Source organism: Monodon monoceros, unplaced genomic scaffold (genome assembly GCF_005190385.1).
Source record: "Monodon monoceros isolate NGI ecotype Baffin Bay Population unplaced genomic scaffold, NGI_Narwhal_1 Super_Scaffold_4, whole genome shotgun sequence".
NCBI lineage: Eukaryota > Metazoa > Chordata > Mammalia > Artiodactyla > Monodontidae > Monodon > Monodon monoceros.
The window spans coordinates 56,479,147-56,497,087 of record NW_021703781.1 but is presented as its reverse complement, the minus strand read 5'-3'; the positions used below and the strand labels follow the sequence as shown (position 1 = coordinate 56,497,087).

At 47.2% G+C, this 17,941-nt stretch overlaps 1 protein-coding gene across 5 annotated transcripts in view; it reads right to left on the bottom strand.

Moving 5' to 3' along the window:
- The window catches only part of SUFU (SUFU negative regulator of hedgehog signaling), a 108,755-nt gene that overhangs the window by 30,996 nt on the left and 59,818 nt on the right, over nucleotides 1–17,941 (bottom strand). For all 5 annotated transcript variants that reach the window (XR_003790570.1, XM_029201269.1, XM_029201271.1 and 2 more), the window contains exons 4-6: nucleotides 4,803–4,945; nucleotides 3,805–3,890; nucleotides 3,465–3,537 (exon numbers count right to left, since the gene is read on the bottom strand). Coding sequence is in view for 4 of the 5 variants with exons in the window: in XM_029201269.1 (XP_029057102.1) it covers nucleotides 3,465–3,537; nucleotides 3,805–3,890; nucleotides 4,803–4,945 (302 nt within the window). In the remaining variant the exon portion in view is untranslated. The remainder of the gene's footprint in view (nucleotides 1–3,464; nucleotides 3,538–3,804; nucleotides 3,891–4,802; nucleotides 4,946–17,941) is intronic.

Sequence of the window (17,941 nt, the reverse complement as noted above, 5' to 3'; positions counted from 1 at the left end):
GTTCCTTCAGCGAACCGGTGGCCCAAGGTCACCACCACCTTTCCCATGTTTACTGAGCCCTGGTAAGAGCTGAGCACGGGACAGGTGCCAGAAGAGCAGGGTCTCTGACCTTATTCTGCCCTGGTTACTAACGCGTGGCGGTCTCTGCCAGCCACGGGTCTCCTCCAGGGGAATCAGGAATTAGGGGAGCCGGGAAGAATGAAAATCCCAAGGGAAGCGTCTCCTCTCCCATCAGCCTTCCAGTGAAGTGACTGTCATTACCCGCTTCAGAGCTCCGACTCTGCCCACCCTGTGCTGGCCCGTGGAGCTGATGTGGCAGAGCCAGGAACCACCCTCCTGAGGAAAGGCACAGTCCTTCCTCTCCTCACTGATCACCCGGTCGCTGCTCCAGAGGCCAGGGTGGACGCCGGCCACAGGCGGGAGAGGCGGGGACTCAGCCCAATTTCTCCGACTCCATACCTGCAGTTTTCTCTTCCAACAGCAGAGGGTGTGGTCACACAGGGAAGAGTCCCCAGAGAGCAGAAGGGCCGGACTTCCCCTTGCTGCACTGCTGACTTGTTTGGCCAAGAATTCTGGATGGAGATTCTTTTCCATTTCTTAGACTGAAACGGGGGCCTGGAGGGCAGTGACCATCCTTAGACCCCACCAGAGGCCCTGCCTTCGCACAGGCCTTGACACTTCTGAGTCCAAACACTCTCCAAATGGCCTCAAGGAAGAGCTAAACACAAACACCTGGGATTTCTGGTAAAACAAAGTTGTGATGTTGGGCTTTGGATGAAAGGTCATCTGGGAGGCTCCCGCAACCTTGTTCATAAACAGTCATGTAGGCCAAATAGAGCTCCTGAGTTAGTGCTTCAGTAAGAGTCTGCTCCTCCCTGTCTGGGGGACCTTCTCCCCAGGGCTCCACAGGCTCCAAACAGGCCTGCTGCTCGGCCAGGGAGCCCATCCAGGGAAGCACAAGGTAAGCTTACAGAGGGTCCTTATTTTTTGAGACCAGTCAGCAGGTGGCCCTGGCCCAATGCCTCCTTCCCATCAATCCCATTCTCCTCTCCAGTGCTACCAGCAGCCTAGGCAAAGCTGGGGATTCTGAGCAGAGGCGTGGGAGGCTGATGGCAGGGAGTGGCTCTCTGTGCTCTAACCAGGGGCGTGTGAGCCCTAGTTTGCTTGGGGTGGAGTCTACGCTTTTCCCTCTCCACTGGCCACCCTGAGGCCTCACCTTAGCAAGGAGCTCAGGACACCTCTTGGCTCAACAAGCTCAGGCCACTTACTTTATGAGTAAACAAGAAAGGGTGAAGACGCAGAGGAGTTCAGAGACTTGTCCACGCACATAGCCGGCTAGTGGTAGAGCTTGGAGCAAAGGACCAGGAGCAGCTCTGAAACAAACGGCCTGCAAGCAGGCCCCAGAGACACAAGCGAGCACACAGGAGCTCCCACTGGGTGCACAGAGCGCCCAGGAAAGGAAGCTGGACTGTCTCACCAAGGTGCCCCTGCTTGCTTTTTTTTAAAAAAATATAATCCTTCTCTTTATAAATTTATTTATTTATTTATTTTTGGCTGTGTTGGGTCATCATTGGTGCGTGCAGGCTTTCTCTAGTTGCGGCGAGCGGGGGCCACTCTTCGTTGCGGTGCGTAGGCTTCTCATTGCGGTGGCTTCTCTTGTTGCGGAGCATGGGCTCTAGGCACGTGGGCTTCAGTAGCTGTGGCTCACAGGATCCAGAGCGCAGGCTCAGTAGTTGTGGCGCACGGGCTTAGCCGCTCCACAGCATGTGGGATCTTCCCGGACCAGGGCTCGAACCTGTGTCCCCTGCATTGGCAGGTGGATTCTTAACCACTGAGCCACCAGGGAAGCCCCCCCTGCTTGCTTTTAAAGAAGACTAGGCGCTCTGGGTCCTGCTGGCTGGCCTCAGGGGCGCCTGAAGACTAGGGAGGAGAACTGTTCTCAGCACGCAGAGAAAGGATGGGCTGCTTACCCTAGTAGCTTAAAGGATCAGGTGCTTTCTTAGCACTTGGCACCTAGGACAGGGGCCAAACAACAGCCCATGGTGCCCCGTGCTGTATCCCAGTGTGGCTGCAGAACAAGGGCTTAGGGAAACATAGCCTTTGTGGTTCCTGGTTCTTGCATAAGCAGAAGCTACAAAGAAACCAAGTTTAAAGCACAGATAACAGAGGATATCCTGGCAGCAATTGGAAAGCTGCAGTGTTCAAGGCACTAGGAAAACAGAGGAGCATCATCTGTGAATGAGTAGGGCTTCTGCCCAAGAACTCCCAGGTCTGCAGTAAACAGCCCAGGAACTGCTGGCTACATGTCCACCTGCTACCTCTCCTGGCCACCTCCCACCCTTCCTAAAGGACATATAACTCCTGGCAGCAGCCTGTGGCCTACCAGATTTTTGCAGAGGCATAAAATGTTCAGAGATGGCAATGACCCGCAATGGGCAGGGGCAAAGGAGAAGGAGGCAGGCACATGTCAGGCACATTATTAGCTGTCTGCGGTTCCTGCTTCAGGAGCTGCCAATAAGAAAGGAAGTTATGCTCTACGTGGCTTTCAAAATTCACCTTCATACAGAATGCTGCTTCTAAAAAACCCAAAGACAACACTGACACTCTGAACAGGTGGGCCACAGTGAGTGAGAACTGCAGGCCTGTGTGTATAGAGACTTCCTTTTATATATGAAGGGATGCCAACCTAGCCAGGGGAGGAGCTCGGTATCCGACTACCCAAGATGAAAAATGTATCTAAAAGGGGGATGGGGGGCTTCCCTGGTGGCGCAGTGGTTGAGAGTCCGCCTGCCAATGCAGGGGCCACGGGTTTGTGCCCCGGTTCGGGAAGATCCCACATGCCGCGGAGTGGCTGGGCCCATGAGCCATGGCCTCTGATCCTGCGCGTCCAGAGCCTGTGCTCCGCAACGGGAGAGGCCACAACAGTGAGAGGCCCGCCTACCGCAAAAAAAAAAAAAAAAAAAAAAAAAAAAAGGGGGGATGGGATCATTAGACCAATCAGCGCTCCTCCCTGCAGCTGGGCTGTGGAGTCACTATCACCTGTCCTACTGTTACAGGGTGGCGGTGGCGGTGGCAGTGGGGTGGCTTCCTGAAAGAAACTCTGTGTTCTTCTAAGAAAGGGAACATGGCAGGATGAGTACTGGGCAAGAAATATCCACTATACTGATTTTCTTTCCTTGCTAGTGATCCGATTTTCTGGTCAGGTTTATTGATGTATAATTTGCATTCAATAAAATCAATCCTTTTAAAATGCAAAAAAACATATGTCTAAGACAAGTTTTCCTGGCCTGAAATCTCTGCTCCCTTATGTGCTCTGCAGAATTCAGAGGACAAATTCCAAATCATGCCATATTTCTACTCACTCACAAATAAAGCTCCTCCGTTTTCCCAGGATGAAAGCCAGTGTTATTTGGAAGAAGCCTAGGCACAGTGTGCTAGAAAGGTTTTCCTCACTCAAGACATACTTGCAGGTGTGGATCGATCTCAAATATGGTTTCTCCCCTCCTCATGTCAGTTATCAGCCAGGGGCCGCCAGCGCTGTGGACAAGGAAAGGGGACAGGATGGTAACTGAGGGTCTGGGGCTGATGGGCTGGGTCTACATCCTGCCCTGTTTGCTGCCCCCAGCCCAGAACACAGGGGATCGGTTAGTGGCCAGAGACAGTCAGGGAGAGTGATCAGGAAGCCCCAGTCTGAAAACCCAGAGCCTGAGCAGCAATGTAAGGGGACACCCACATGTGGAGAGAAGGAGGGGTTCCCAAGCCCAGGCACCCCGCCCCCATCTCATAGTGCAGGGATGTACTCACATGGGTACTGTCCGCAGCAGCTCCAGGATGCCCTGCCCATTCCACTGCTGGGCTGCGTGGAGCTCCTCGGTGCAGACGCCAACAATCTGAGACCCCGGGACAAAGATGCCATTGTGCGTTAATGGCCATTCCTCCAACCCACCCGGAAGGTCAACTACCCAGGCTCTCTTAGTATCACCAAAGTTGGGGGACCACAGGCAGGATCTGTGCTCAGGGGCTGATGTGTCCAAAGTGGGCTGGTTCCCTTAGGAGGGAACAGTGGCCTGGCTAGCAGATGGATGGGTCCACACACAGGGCACTGAGGTCTGACCCTTGCCCTGCTGTGATGGCTCAGGGGTCTGGGCAACACAAAGCCTAGCCCTAGACTGCAGAAGAGAAAATCAGGGCCCTGCCAACTCAGGATGGGTCCCCAGCCCATGTCTCTGGAAGCAGGGGAGGTCCAGGGAGATGCTCCTGCCCAGTCTAGGATCATGGGGGTTGTAAACAGAGGAGATTTTGAGACCCTTTAAGCTTAGAACGATGACCAAAGGGCACCAGCAGCTCGCAGAGAAGCTCCCTTCCTTATCAGGGGCTGAGCCTTTGAGTAAATCTCAAAGGAAACAACTGAACTTCCACACAGACCCCACCATGATCACAAGCAGCCCGGGTGCAGCTGGGGTAGGTGCACATCGTCCCTTCCGGGTAAGGGAAAGTCCAGTCCAAAGCTGCCTGCTGGGAGGTCCTGTGCCTGTGGCTATCTGGGTCTTACAAGTTCACAGAAATACCCTCCCTGCTATCCACTCAGTACAGCCATCCTTTCCTACCCAAATGGCCCCTGCCCCTGCCCCCTTACCCCATCTCAGCAGGTTAAATCAGGCCATCCGAATCTACCCAACAAACCATCAGAGGGACTAGAAAGTGGAAGGAGACCACAGGAAGTCTCTGTTCCCTCACTGCCCCACCCATGCCCTCCTGTCCTACCAGGAAAGGCTCAAGCCCAAGTCCAACCTGTGCCTCACCTGGAGGAAGGTAACCACCCCAAACGGTGTCTGCACAGGCTGCATCTGCGGGTCCTCTGTCAGCAACATGTGCTGAATTCTCGACTCACTGTTATCCAAAGGGCTATGCCAAGACACGTGGTCCCCGCTGCAGAAGGTGTTCTCTGTGGACAGACGTGAGGGTCCTCAGCGACCGAGGCCCTGCAGCCAGGCCTGGAGCCCGACCCGGGGTCTCAGAAGCCCAGGCTGGGAGGCTCCCCAGCCTTCCAAGGTGGCCCCTGTGAAGGAGGGGACGCATTCACTTGGATGGGAGCAAAGAGTATGGCTACTGCCCCCAAACCAAACACATTCCTGCTCGCCAATTCTGCCAGCCTTCAGTGGAAGATGACGGGCTACCAGTGTGGCTGCGTGCTTGGCCTGACAAGTCCAAAGACTTCTGGCATCTTTGCTTCCCCAGCACCTTCACTTATTCGGGAGGCAGGGGGCAGCCACAATCGGGTCTGCCAAGAAAGAATAAAGTGCTTTACTGTGGGACCATCCTGGCCAGAAGCCCACACGAAGGCTGGAGGGCAATAAAACCCTTCACCCTGGAAAAACATACCAGGATTTCTGTGCGGCTGAAATAGTGTTCAAACAGGAACTTCCTTCCTTGGAGGGCTTTTGAGATCTGTCACCAGTTTCTCACAGGTAGACAGATTCAGGGAATAGTTCCTCATTAGATGGAGGTCTGACTTTGCCTCACACACCTCGGCCTAGATGTGCAGCCTGGAGGGGCAGCTGTTCCCATGAGGACACAGGCATCGGACCCAGGCTGCCCAAGAGAAACGTGCAAATATGGCCACCCTGTAGTCTCACTGTTGCCCTTCACACAGGCCCGCTGCTTTAAAGAAAGATGTTTAAGGTATCACAGCCACAAGGGAAAAACAACGTCTTGGGTGTCCTTCCACAGGTACTCTGCATTTACTAGCCTATAAGCATCTATAGGTCCTCTCCATTTTTTTTTTCCTTCACACCATTTTGCACATTTCTTTTAAAATTATGTATCTTGGAGATCATTTCATATCAACACATAAAGAGTTACCTCATTCCTTTTTTTTCCCCAGTTTTATTGAGGGGAAATTATTATTTATAATTGACATATAACACTGTTTTGTTTAAGGTATATAACATAATGATTTGATATATGTATATACTGTTAAAGTATTACCACAATAAGCCCATCACCTCACATAGTTATAAATTTTTTTTCTTGTGATGAGAACTTTTAGGATCTACTCTCTTAGCAGCTTTCAAATATACAACACAGTGCTGTTGACCATAGGCCACCATGCTGTATAACTACCTCCCCAGAACTTATAACTGGAAGTCTGTACCTCTTAACCCCCTTTACCCATTTCACCTACCCCTCCCCCACCTCCTCTCCCCTCTGGCAACCACCAGTCTGCTCTGTACCTATGAGCTTGGTTTTTGTTTTGTTTTCTTTTGTTCATTTGTTTTATATATTTTTTAGATTCTACATATAAGCGATATCATATGGTATTGTCTGTCTTTGTCTGACTTATTGCACTTAGCATAACATCCTCAAGGCCCATCCATGTCCCAAGTGGCAAGATTGCATTCTTTTTTATGGCTGAGTAGTATTCCATTGTGTATATATACCACTTTCTTTATCCATTCATCCATCAATGGACACTTAGATTGTCTCCATATCTTGGTTACTGTAAACAACACTGACGTGAACATGGGGGTGTGTGTATCTTTTCAAATTAATGTTTTTGTTTTCCTCAGATATACCCAGAAGTGGAATTGCTGGATGACATAGTAGTTTCTGTATTTCATTTTTTGAGGAACCTCCATACTATTTTCCAAGTGGCTGTACCAAGTTACATTCCCACCAACAGTACATAAGTGTTCCCTTTTTCCACGCTCCCACCAACACTTGTTATCTTTTGTCTTTTGGATGACAGCTGTTCTAACAGGTGTGAGGTGATATCTCACTGTAGTTTTTACTTGCATTTCCCTGATTAGTGATGTTGAGCACATCTTCATGTACCTGTTGGCCATTTGTGTGTCTTCTTTGAAAAAAGGTCTATTCAGTTCCTCTGCTCATTTTAAAACCAGATAGTTTGTTTTGGCTACTGAGTTGTATGAGTTTTAATTTTTTTGTATGAGTTATTTTTATATATTCGACATTAATCCTTTATCAGCTGTATGATTTGTAAATATTTTCTCCCATTCAATAGGTTGTCTTTTCATTTTGTCAATGGTTTCCTCTTCCGTGCAGAAGCTCTTAGTTTAATGTAGTCCCACTTATTTATTTTTGCTTTTGATGTCTTTGCTTTTGGGGTCAAATCAAAAAAAAAAAAATCACTGCCAAGACCAATGTGAAGAAGCTTACCCCCTATGTTTTCTCCTAGGAGTTTTATGGTTTCAGGTCTTACGTTCAAGTCTTTACACCATTTTGAGTAGAGTTCTGTGTACAGTGTAAGATAGGGGTCCAGTTTCAATTTTTCGGATGTGGCTGTCCAGTTCTTCCAACACCATTTATTGAAGAGACTATCCTTTCCCCCATTGTATATTCTTGGCTCCTTAGTTGTAAATTAATTGACCACATATGTGTGGGTTTATTTCTGGGTTTATTTATTCTGTCCCATGGATCTATATGTCTGTTTTTATTTACTTTATTTTACTTTTTAAATAAATTTATTTATTTATGGCTGCGTTGGGTCTTCATTGCTGTGCGCAGGCTTTCTCTAGTTGCGGTGAGTGGGGGCTACTCTTCGTTGCAGTGCGCAGGCTTCTCATTGTGGTGGTTTCTCTTGTTGCAGAGCATGGGCTCTAAGCACACGGGCATCAGTAGTTGTGGCACGCAGGCTCAGTAGTTGTGGCTCGCAGCCTGTAGGGCACAGGCTCAGTAGTTGTGGTGCACGGGCTTAGTTGCGGTGCACGGGCTTAGTTGCTCCATGGCATGTGGGATCTTCCCAGAGCAGGGCTCGAACCTGTGTTCCCTGCATTGACAGGCAGATTCTTAACCACTGTACCACCAGGGAAGTCCTATATGTCTGTTTTTAATGTCAATACCATACTGTTTTGGTTATTATAGTTTTGTATACTGTAACTACCTCAATTTTTTTTTTAATAATCATGAAGTAAGTTTGTATTTTTCATCCTGAAAGAGCTGAAATTGTCAACTACTTCATCTTTCATAGAGCTGTATAGTAGTTCATTGTCGTCTGTCACTTATTTTATTTATTTATTTGTTTGTTTGTTTATTTATTTATTTGGCTGCATTGGGTCTTAGTTGCAGCACATGGGATCTTCATTGTGGTATGCGGGGTCTTTCATTGTGGTGTGTGGGCTCTTCGTTGCAGTGCACAGGCTCTCTAGCTGCAGCACACGCGGGCTCTCTAGTTGTGGCGCACGGGCTCAGTAGTTGCAGTGCATGGGCTTAGTTGTCCCGCAGCAAGTGGGATCTTAGTTCCCCAACCAGGGATTGAACCCACGTCCCCTGCATTGGAAGGTGGATTCTTAACCACTGGACCACCAGGGAGGTCCCTGGTCTATTACTTATGATCTGGGAATTTCAACTGTTGAGATCTCTTGACTTTTTATCAATATTTAAAGTAAGGCACAGCTCCAGGCAGAGCCAATCATAAACCCCCAAATTTCCCAATTTCTGCTTGGCCCACTCCTCCCAGATTTTCTCTCCTTTTACAGTAGTGTGTGTCTACAAGCAGCATGCATGATCTGCAAGTAAGAAAACAATACAACAAGTAAAAAGACTGAATTAGTAATTAAAAGCTTCCCCCACAATAAAAAGTCTAGGCCCAATGGCTTCACTGTAAATTCTACCAAACATTTAGAGAAGAATTAATACCAATTCTTCATAAACTTTTGCAAAAATTAAAAGAATAGCTAACACTAATTCATTGTATGAAGCCCTGATACCAAAACCAGACAAAGGCACTGCAAGAAAAGAAAGCCATGGATCAATATCACTTACGCATAGACACAAAAATCTCCAACAAAAATACCAGCAGACTGAATACAGCCACATATAAAAAGGGTTATACACAATGACCAAGTGAGATTTATCCTAGAAATGCAAGTTTGGTTTAACATAAGAAAATCAATTGTTACATACTATATCAATAGAATAGAGATTTTTTTAAAATCACATGATCATCTCGATAGACACAGAAAAAGCATTTACCAAAATCCAATACTTTTTTTTTAAAATGAATTTATTTATGTATTTAGTTAGTTTTGGCTGTGTTGGGTCTTCGTTGCTGTGTGGGGCTTTCTCTCTAGTTGTGGCGAGCGGGGGCTACTCTTCGTTGCGGTGCGCGGGCTTCTCATTGCGGTGGCTTCTCTTGTTTTGGAGCATGGGCTCTAGGCGCACAGGCTTCAGTAGTTGTGGTGTGTGGGCTCAGTAGTTGTGGCTTGCGGGGTCTAGAGCGCAGGCTCAGTAGTTGTGGCGCACGGGCTTACTTGCTCCGCAGCACGTGGGATCCTCCTGGACCAGGGCTTGAACCCGTGTCCCCTGCATTGGCAGGTGGATTCTTAACCACTGCGCCACCAGGGAAGTCCCAAAATCTGATACATTTTAATGACAAAAACACTCAAACTAGGAATAGATGGGAACTTCCTCAACCTGTTAAAGTGTATCTACAAAAAACCTACAGCTAACATCATACTTGATGGTGAAAGACTGAATGATTTCCCTCTAAGATCAAGAAAAAGACAGAGTTGCTGCCTCTCACCACTTCTATTCAATGTAGTGTTAGAGGTTCTAACCAAGGCAATAAGGCAAGAAAGAGAAATAAAAATCTGGATAGACTGAAAAGGAAATAAAACTATCTCTATTAAAGATGACATGATCTTATACATTGAAAACCCTAAGGAATCTACTTTAAAACTATCAGAAAAAACAAGTTCAGCAAGATTGCAGGGTACAAGAATAATATACAAAAGTCACTTGTATTTCTATACACTAGCAAGAACAATTTGAAGATAAAATTTATAAAATAATTCCAGGGACTTCCCTGGTGATGCAGTGGTTAAGAATCCACCTGCCAGGGCTTCCCTGGTGGCACAGTGGTTAAGAATCCACCTGCCAAACTGATTCACTTTGTTATAAAGCAGAAACTAACACACCATTGTAAAGCAATTATACTCCAATAAAGATGTTTAAAAAAAAAAGAATCCACCTGCCAGTGTGGGGGACATGGGTTCAAGCCCTGGTCTGGGAAGATCCCACATGCCGTGGAGCAGCTAAGCCCGTGTGCCACAGCTACTGAGCCTGTGCTCCAGAGCTCGTGAGCCACAACTACTGAGCCCGTGTGCCACAACTACTGAAGCCCGCACGCCTAGAGCCCATGCTCTGCAACAAGAGAAGCCACCGCAATGAGAAGCACAAGCACCGCAACGAAGAGTAGCCCCCGTTCGCCACAACTAGAGAAAGCCCGCCCACAGCAACAAAGACCTAATGCATCCAAAAATAAATAATATCAATAAAAATAAATTTTAAAAAAAGAATCAAGTTGGATCCCTTCTTCAAACCATAAATAGAACTTAATTCAAAATGGATCACAGGCCTAACTCTAATAGTTAAAACTCTTAGAAGTAACATAAGAGTAAATCTTCTGACCTTGGATTAGGCAATGTTCCTAGATAGATACCAAAAGCACAAGCAAACAAAGAGTAGATAAACTGGACTTCATTAAAATCAAAACCTGTTGTGCTACAAGAAAGTGAAAAGAAATGCAAATTAAAACCACAATGAAATAACCACTTTACATCCATTAGGATGGCCATTATAAAAATAAAAAAAATAAAACAAACAAAAAACCCCAGAAAATAACAGGTATCGGTGAGGATGCGGAAAAACTGGAACCCTTGTGCAATAGTGGTAGAGATGTAAAACAGTGGAACTGCTTTGGAAAACAATTTGGTGATTCCATGAAATACTAAACATGGAATTACCATACGACCCAGCAATTCCACTAAGTATATACCCAAGAGAAATGAAGACATGTCCACACAGGACTTGTATCTGAATGTTCACAGCAGCATTATTCATAATAGCCCAAAGGTGGAAACAACCCAAATGTCCATCAACTAATGAAAATGTGGTATATCCATACGATGGAATATTATTTGGCAACACAAAGTGCTGAAGTATTGATACATGCCACAACATGAATAACATAGCAAAAACATTATGCTAAGTGAGAAGCCAGTCACGAAAGGCCATGTGTGACTCCATTTATACAGAATGTCCTGAGTAGGCAAATCTATGGAGATAAACAGATTAGTGGTTGCCTAGGCCTGGGTTGGTTAAGGGGGAATCAGAAGTGACTGGTCTGGAGTTGCTTTTTGGGGTGATGGTGTCACAACTGTGAACTATAAAATATGTGAATTATATCTCAGTAAAGGTGATTTATTAAAAGAATAAAGAAAATGCAGTAGGCGAAAGGGAAGAATTTTGCGGGAGAGGAAAAGTGGGAGAAGCAAGGCCCTGGATTGTTACTACCACTTCAGGTTAAGCAGGCTGGCCCAGGAGAAACCTAAGTCGTAATGCCCGGACATCACAGCATTTTATAGTCCAAATCACCTCAATGATCACCTACTCCAGCATTTTCATTCTCTGCAAACGAGGAAAGATCCTCAAGACTGCCCAACGTCAGGGAGCAAGCCAGTGAGGATGGGTACAGTGCAACACCTCTCAAACATTTTTTGTTGTTTGAATTTTATTTATTTTTTTATACAGCAGGTTCTTATTAGTTATCTATTTTATACATACTAGTGTATACATGTCAATCCCAATCTCCCAATTCATCCCACCCCCATCACCCACCCTCGCTTTCCCCCCTTAGTGTCCATATGCTTGTTCTCTACATCTGTGTGTCTATTTCTGCTTGCAAACCGGTTCCTCTGTACCATTTTTCTAGGTTCCACGTGTATGCATTAATATACAATACCTGTTTTTCTCTTTCTGACTTACTTCACTCTGTATGACAGTCTCTAGGTCCATCCATGTCTCTACAAATGACCCAGTTTCATTCCTTTTTATGGCTGAGTAATATTCCATTGTATATATGTACCACATCTTCTTTATCCATTCATCTGTCGATGGGCATTTAGGTTGCTTCCATGACCTGGCTATTGTAAATAGTGCTGCAGTGAACATTGGGGTGCATGTGTCTTTATGAACTATGGTTTTCTCTGGGCCTCCCAAACTTTTGAGTCATCCATAACACCTGTTAGGATTTTTGACATATCTATGTACACCTGTACTGTCACCTACATATATTTTTCCCCCTAAAACTGACTCACTTTTTTTTAACCTAAACAAACTTACTTTAAAAGGAAAATTCATTAAAAAAAATAAAAAATAAACGGAAACTTCATATCACTGTACTAAATAATAAGGGAAATAGAGAGAAAATCCGTGTTGCTCAACGTAAAGTGGAAGATAACAACTTCAAAATAATTCAATGAAAAACAATGTTATTAATTTATAACTGATACTGTTGCCTACCTAACATTGTTAAAAACTGAAATGAACAAGGGTTAAAGAGCTGTTAGAGGTTTAAAGAGTCATACCAAACTGACAAACTCAGCAGGCTTGAATCAGAAAGGGGAAGACAGTCCTCACTATTCATGTCACTGAATGCCTTGTCCAGTTATCACTTAAAATCTCTTGCTGGCTTTGGCAAACCCTGGCCAACTGGTTAACCTTGCGTTGGGAAGGCCCTGTTCCTATTTGCCTCTGCCCCTTACTAGCTGTGACCCTGGGCAACTTACCCAGTCACAATCTATAAGCCTGTTTCCTTATCTGTAAGCAGGAAATAGTGTGCCTACTCAGTGTGTGCTCCGCGTTATTACTCCTGTACTGGAATACAGTATAGCTACTCCCATCCAGGTCCCAGTCCCTTTACCAGAAAACAGGACCGGCCACAGAACCTGTAGCTAACAGCAACTGCCAGTAGGTGGCACCATTGCTCCTGGTTTAAGGAAGAGCTGGGCCAGTTAGTTCCCTCCAGCGCCCCACCTCTAGCTGACTTAAGCTGGAAACAGGAAAGAGGCTACAAAGGTTTGGAGTCATGACCTTTTATTAACCATAAATAACATCGATTTAAAAATAAATGTTGTACCAACCCACACTGTTGAAATGAAATACGAATGACCAAAAGCTCCTATGTACAGACAATTTGGGAAGGGGCTTAATTTAGGCAGCTGGGAGACAGGCCCCAGTCGCTGTTCTTGGACCAACACACCAGCCTGCGGGATCCAGAGTGAGTTAAAGGCAGGAGGGGGAGGAGACAGTGTTAACTATCCACAGAAAGGTTCAGAGAGCATGTAGCTAACAACCTCCCAGCCCTGCCTGGTGGGGGAACCAGACTTATTAGCTCTGCTATATGGCCAAGAAATGGTCTTTCTTAACAATGAAAGAGCCTTGGTCACAGTTTTCAAGCCTGGGACAAAGCCACAATGGGCTCATTCTTGAGTCCAGCCTGGTCTTTATGCCCCGGATGCTCAGCCCCATTCTGTGCGGAGCCACCGCGGGTCTCAGCACTCAGGCCCAGCACCCACCCCGGGGAGCCCTCAGACCCTTCAGAGGGGTTTTCAAATGCTAATACTGCCTCGGTTGGAGGCCCAGCTGTTCAGTCCAGTGGTCAGAGGCGCTCGCTCCCTCTCCCTTCCTCTCTCTGGTTCCCTGAAGGGTCCTTACCAAGATATTAGGATTCAAGTCCCTGAGACCCCAACCCAAACAGCACGGCAGAGGGGCCACAAGGGCTGTTCCAAGTGAGGCCTGCAGGCTTACTTCCCATTCTCTTCCCTCTTCCTCTGAGCTCTGCCTCCCAGTACCATGAGAAACCTCCCTTGGCTGCAGCCTGTTTGGCAAATTCACACCATTCCACGGTGCCAAAGAGAGTCCAAAAACTACTAGGTTCAGTTCTGCCCCTTGCTTTGTTTAAAGAAAGGTTTCATCACTCAATGTCTTTTTCCCCATTAACAAACAACTCCCTGGCAAGAACTCTTAAAAGGTGGGGGGCCGTATGGCTGTGCAGATCCTAACTGACCCCTCGAACTGGCTGTCACCCTACCCCACTTCCCAAACATCCAGCTTTAGTCATGGTGGTTTGAAGTTGGACTGTGCCGGATATAAAAAGTTAGCAAAACCTAGGGAAATGGATTGCAGAAGAAAACAGCTATTGTTCGCAAAATAATTAGTGCTGCCTTTGAAACACTGAGAAACAAGTGCATTCTTCAAGAGTTCTTAATTCATCCCAACTCTGGAGAGTGACTGTCTGTCTCCATTCTGAGTGGAAGGACAGGCCCAGTGGTGTTTCACACAATAGCTCAGAAAGCAATGTCCCACCCACAACATTCCATCTCCATGGTCAGAATCCATATACTTGGTCGGAGGAGAAAGGGTTAACGTTGTCTTTTGGAGCCCCAAAATGAGGGTTTCTCATGGCTGACGCTTGGAGGCCCGTGTTTGGAGATGGCTACATGTATTCCAGAGACAGAGAGCAAGGGCAGGAAACCCAGCTGAACTGTGCCAGGTGTCAAAGGGGTGGTGGGTCTGCAAGAAGTGTTTTAGGGAGTGCAGGAAAATGGAAGGTGGATCAAAGCAGGTTGGTAGATTGGAGTCTGTCAACTTTCTTTTTTTAAAGTCTTTATTGAATTTGTTACAATAGTGCTTCTTCTGTTTTATGTTTCAGTTTTTTGGCTGCAAGGCGTGTGGGATCTTAGCTCCCTGACCAGGGATCAAACCCGCACCCCCTACACTGAAAGGCGAAGTCTTAACCACTGGACTGCCAGGGAAGTCCTGGAGTCTGTCAACTTTAAGGTCAAACTTCTCAACAATGGGGTAGCCATCACCGTCTCTCAAGAAGCAGTCTCCATCCCTCTCACCTTCTTGGTGCTCACAAATTTTCATGGTATATTTCCAGAAAAGAAGAGCCTACAAAATTTAAGAGGTCATAGGGTGTAGACAGACAGATGTCACTGCCACAGATTACATTTCTGGAGCCTTTAACACACTCATGAGATGCTATGCTCATTCTGGGGAGGGGGTGACCCGAGGCATCACACAGAGGGCACTGCCCTCACTGTCTAGCGCCAGTACTCCTCTACCTCCACCTGACAGCACCCACCAAAGGAAGGGCACAGACCACCTTCTTGCCGGTTAAGATCAGTGCTCACCTTCCCCTGGTAACTGCAACTCTCCTTCCTCCAGGGATCCAAATAAAGCCGTGAGTGAACACTTCCCCGCCCGCCTGCCCCGACTCCCCAGCCCCAAGCCAAAGCTAAGAGTTCAGTTCAGAGCCTTGCAGCCTGGTGAGGCACGGCCCACCCTAGGAGCTCTGGATGGCAGCTGAGAGCAATATGTATGTATATCACATAGGAGCAAAAACCAAATCTGTCCCAGGTAATTCCCCTTTAACACTTGAGTGCTGTAAGGAGAGAATAAGAGTGGGATGTTCTGGAGCTTAGAGGCTTCAATTGGTACAAAACAGCAGAATCTGGCGCCCCTGCCCTTCTCTACACACATGCACAGCAGACAAGATGCTTGTAGGGAAGATCTCAGGAGCGTGATTACACAATCGCCCCACTGCAGCGTTTCAAATCAAACTCTCCCAAAGAAAGGCCGAGACAGGATTCTTTCTTCAAAAAGAAAAAAAGAAACCCACAAAACAAACAAACAGCATGTGGAGGAGGGAGAGAGACAGATTCTCTGTCCGTGTGTTAATGGGCCTTCGTGGCTAGCAGGCAAAGCTCTTCATAGCTGAGTGGATGGTGTGGACGGTGGCCCATTGCCAAGCTTTTCCAACCCAGGCAAGTGGTGGAAGCAAGGATTAAAACCCCCTCCCACCTTTTAAAAGTCCTGAAGGCAGTTTCATGACTGGAAAAGTGAATCTGTTTGGTTAGAGAGCATCCCTCATCTAGTTCTGTGTGATATCAATCTGGCTCAATGTGGCTGCAAGACACAGCTCGGGAAGTGGGCGTGCTGTACCACTTGATTAAGTAAAGAAGAGCGAGAGGAGACATGTTTGTTCTTACAAAACTGAAGGGGAACTGAAAGGATGTTCCTTCTTGGTTTTTCCCAGAATCAAAGGAATTGCCAAGGATCAGAAAGCCAGTCCAAGGAGACTCAAAATTGTTTCCCTATGTATTTTCTCAACAACCTCTGGCTCTCCACCTTCCTCCCTCTCCCTCAAAGCCACAGACACAAAGGCAAATGGTTCAGGGGAAGGAAGATCCCTTTTATAAGCAGAGCTCAGCAAAGCTACTGCAGGGAAGGCAGGGGGCTGGCAGGCTGCTTGGGGCCCCCAGGGGCCTTACCCAAAAGCGAGTCTCAGGACTGGCTCTCTACCTGGCAGTGGTGATACCCCCAGAGTCTGACTGTGGATCCCAGACACTCGCCTTGTGTCCGCACGCACAGGGCCCTGGCCAGACACCCTCATTCTCCCCCCCGCCGGTGATGGTGAGGACCTTGACTGCAAAGGGAGGTTGTAGGGATTTATCCGCCACGGCTCGCAGCTGTCACTAGTCAAAGCCTGTTCCTTCACCCACTATGGGCCATGCCCCGCTGTAAGGAATTCAGGGCCTTGCTCATCACTTCAAGAGCCTTGAGTCCTAAGCTGGCAGATGCTCCCACTTCTCTTTTAAAGCAGCTCCATCTGTTTGGACACCTGTCAGTATGGAAAGGAAGAGTCTTCTGCCCAGAGGCCTGTAAATGGGCAACACCCGCCCATGCTCCTCTCACTCTCCTGAACCGGCACAGAGGACCTGCCACCTACACGCAGGGAAGATTCCAAGCTCCTCTGCTCTGAAAGCCAAATTAACTAAAAAGGTTTTAAACTTGCAGTACCTACGTACATTTCAATCCCTCAAAATGCCAAGAGATGATTTGGAGCTTTAAAATCAAGCACATGCTTCTACTCCTTCCACCTTTTTCCTAAAGAGACTACTATTTAAATCCACAAGAGGGCTTCCCTGGTGGCGCAGTGATTAAGAATCTGCCTGCCAATGCAGGGGATACGGGTTCGAGCCCTGGTCTGGGAGGATCCCACATGCCGTGGAGCAACTAAGCCCATGTGCCACAACTACTGAGCCTGCGCTCTGGAGCCCATGAGCCTCAGCTACTGAACCTGTGCGTCTGGAGCCTGTGCTCCGCAACAAGAGAGGCCGCAACAGTGAGAGGCCCACACACTGCGAAGAAGAGTGGCCCCCACTCGCCGCAACTAGAGAAAGCCCTCGCACAGAAACGAAGACCCAACACAGCCAAAAGAAAAAGATACATTGCCTTTGACTTAATGGTTCTACTTTTTTTTTTTGCGGTACGCGGGCCTCTCACTGTTGTGGCCTCTCCCACTGCGGAGCACAGGCTCTGGACGCACAGGCTCAGCGGCCATGGCTCACGGGCCCAGCCGCTCAGCGGCATGTGGGATCTTCCTGGACCGGGGCACGAACCCGTGTCCCCTGCATCGGCAGGTGGACTCTCAACCACTGCGCCACCAGGGAAGCCCAATCATTCTACTTCTTAGCATCTATCCTAGAACAAAACGTGCACAAGGAGGAATGAACAAGGATGCTCACAGCATCTGTGCACTGTTTGTGATAATGGAAAAATGGAAACAACCCGAATGTGCATCACCAAGAGAATGGTTAAATGATGGCCTAGCCATACTACCAAGTCACAGGCAACAGTAAAAAAAGAATTAGATAAAGCTTCATATATTGACATGGAAAGATCTCCAAGACGTACCGTTACCTGAAAAATCCAACTGTGAAGAACAGTACAGTTTCACTTACATTAAAGAAGGGAAAAAAAAACCCAAACCATTTCTTTAGGTATCTAGAAGAAGGTGGATACACTAAAAAAAATGTCTGGATGGTCATACAGATATGTTGCTCCTTTTAGGGAGGGGCCTGAGATTGGGTCGTGTGGTCAAGGAGGACTTGACTTTATCTGTAGAATCTGAATTTTTAACCTCTAAAATGTATTTATGTATTATTGGTATATTTTAAAAAATAAAATTAGAAAGAACTCCTCCTTGATACCTCGGGCACGCAGTGAAAACTCCTTAGCAGCTCCGGCAGCCACCATACTGGCTACCATGCCACTCACTCTGGGTGCAGTG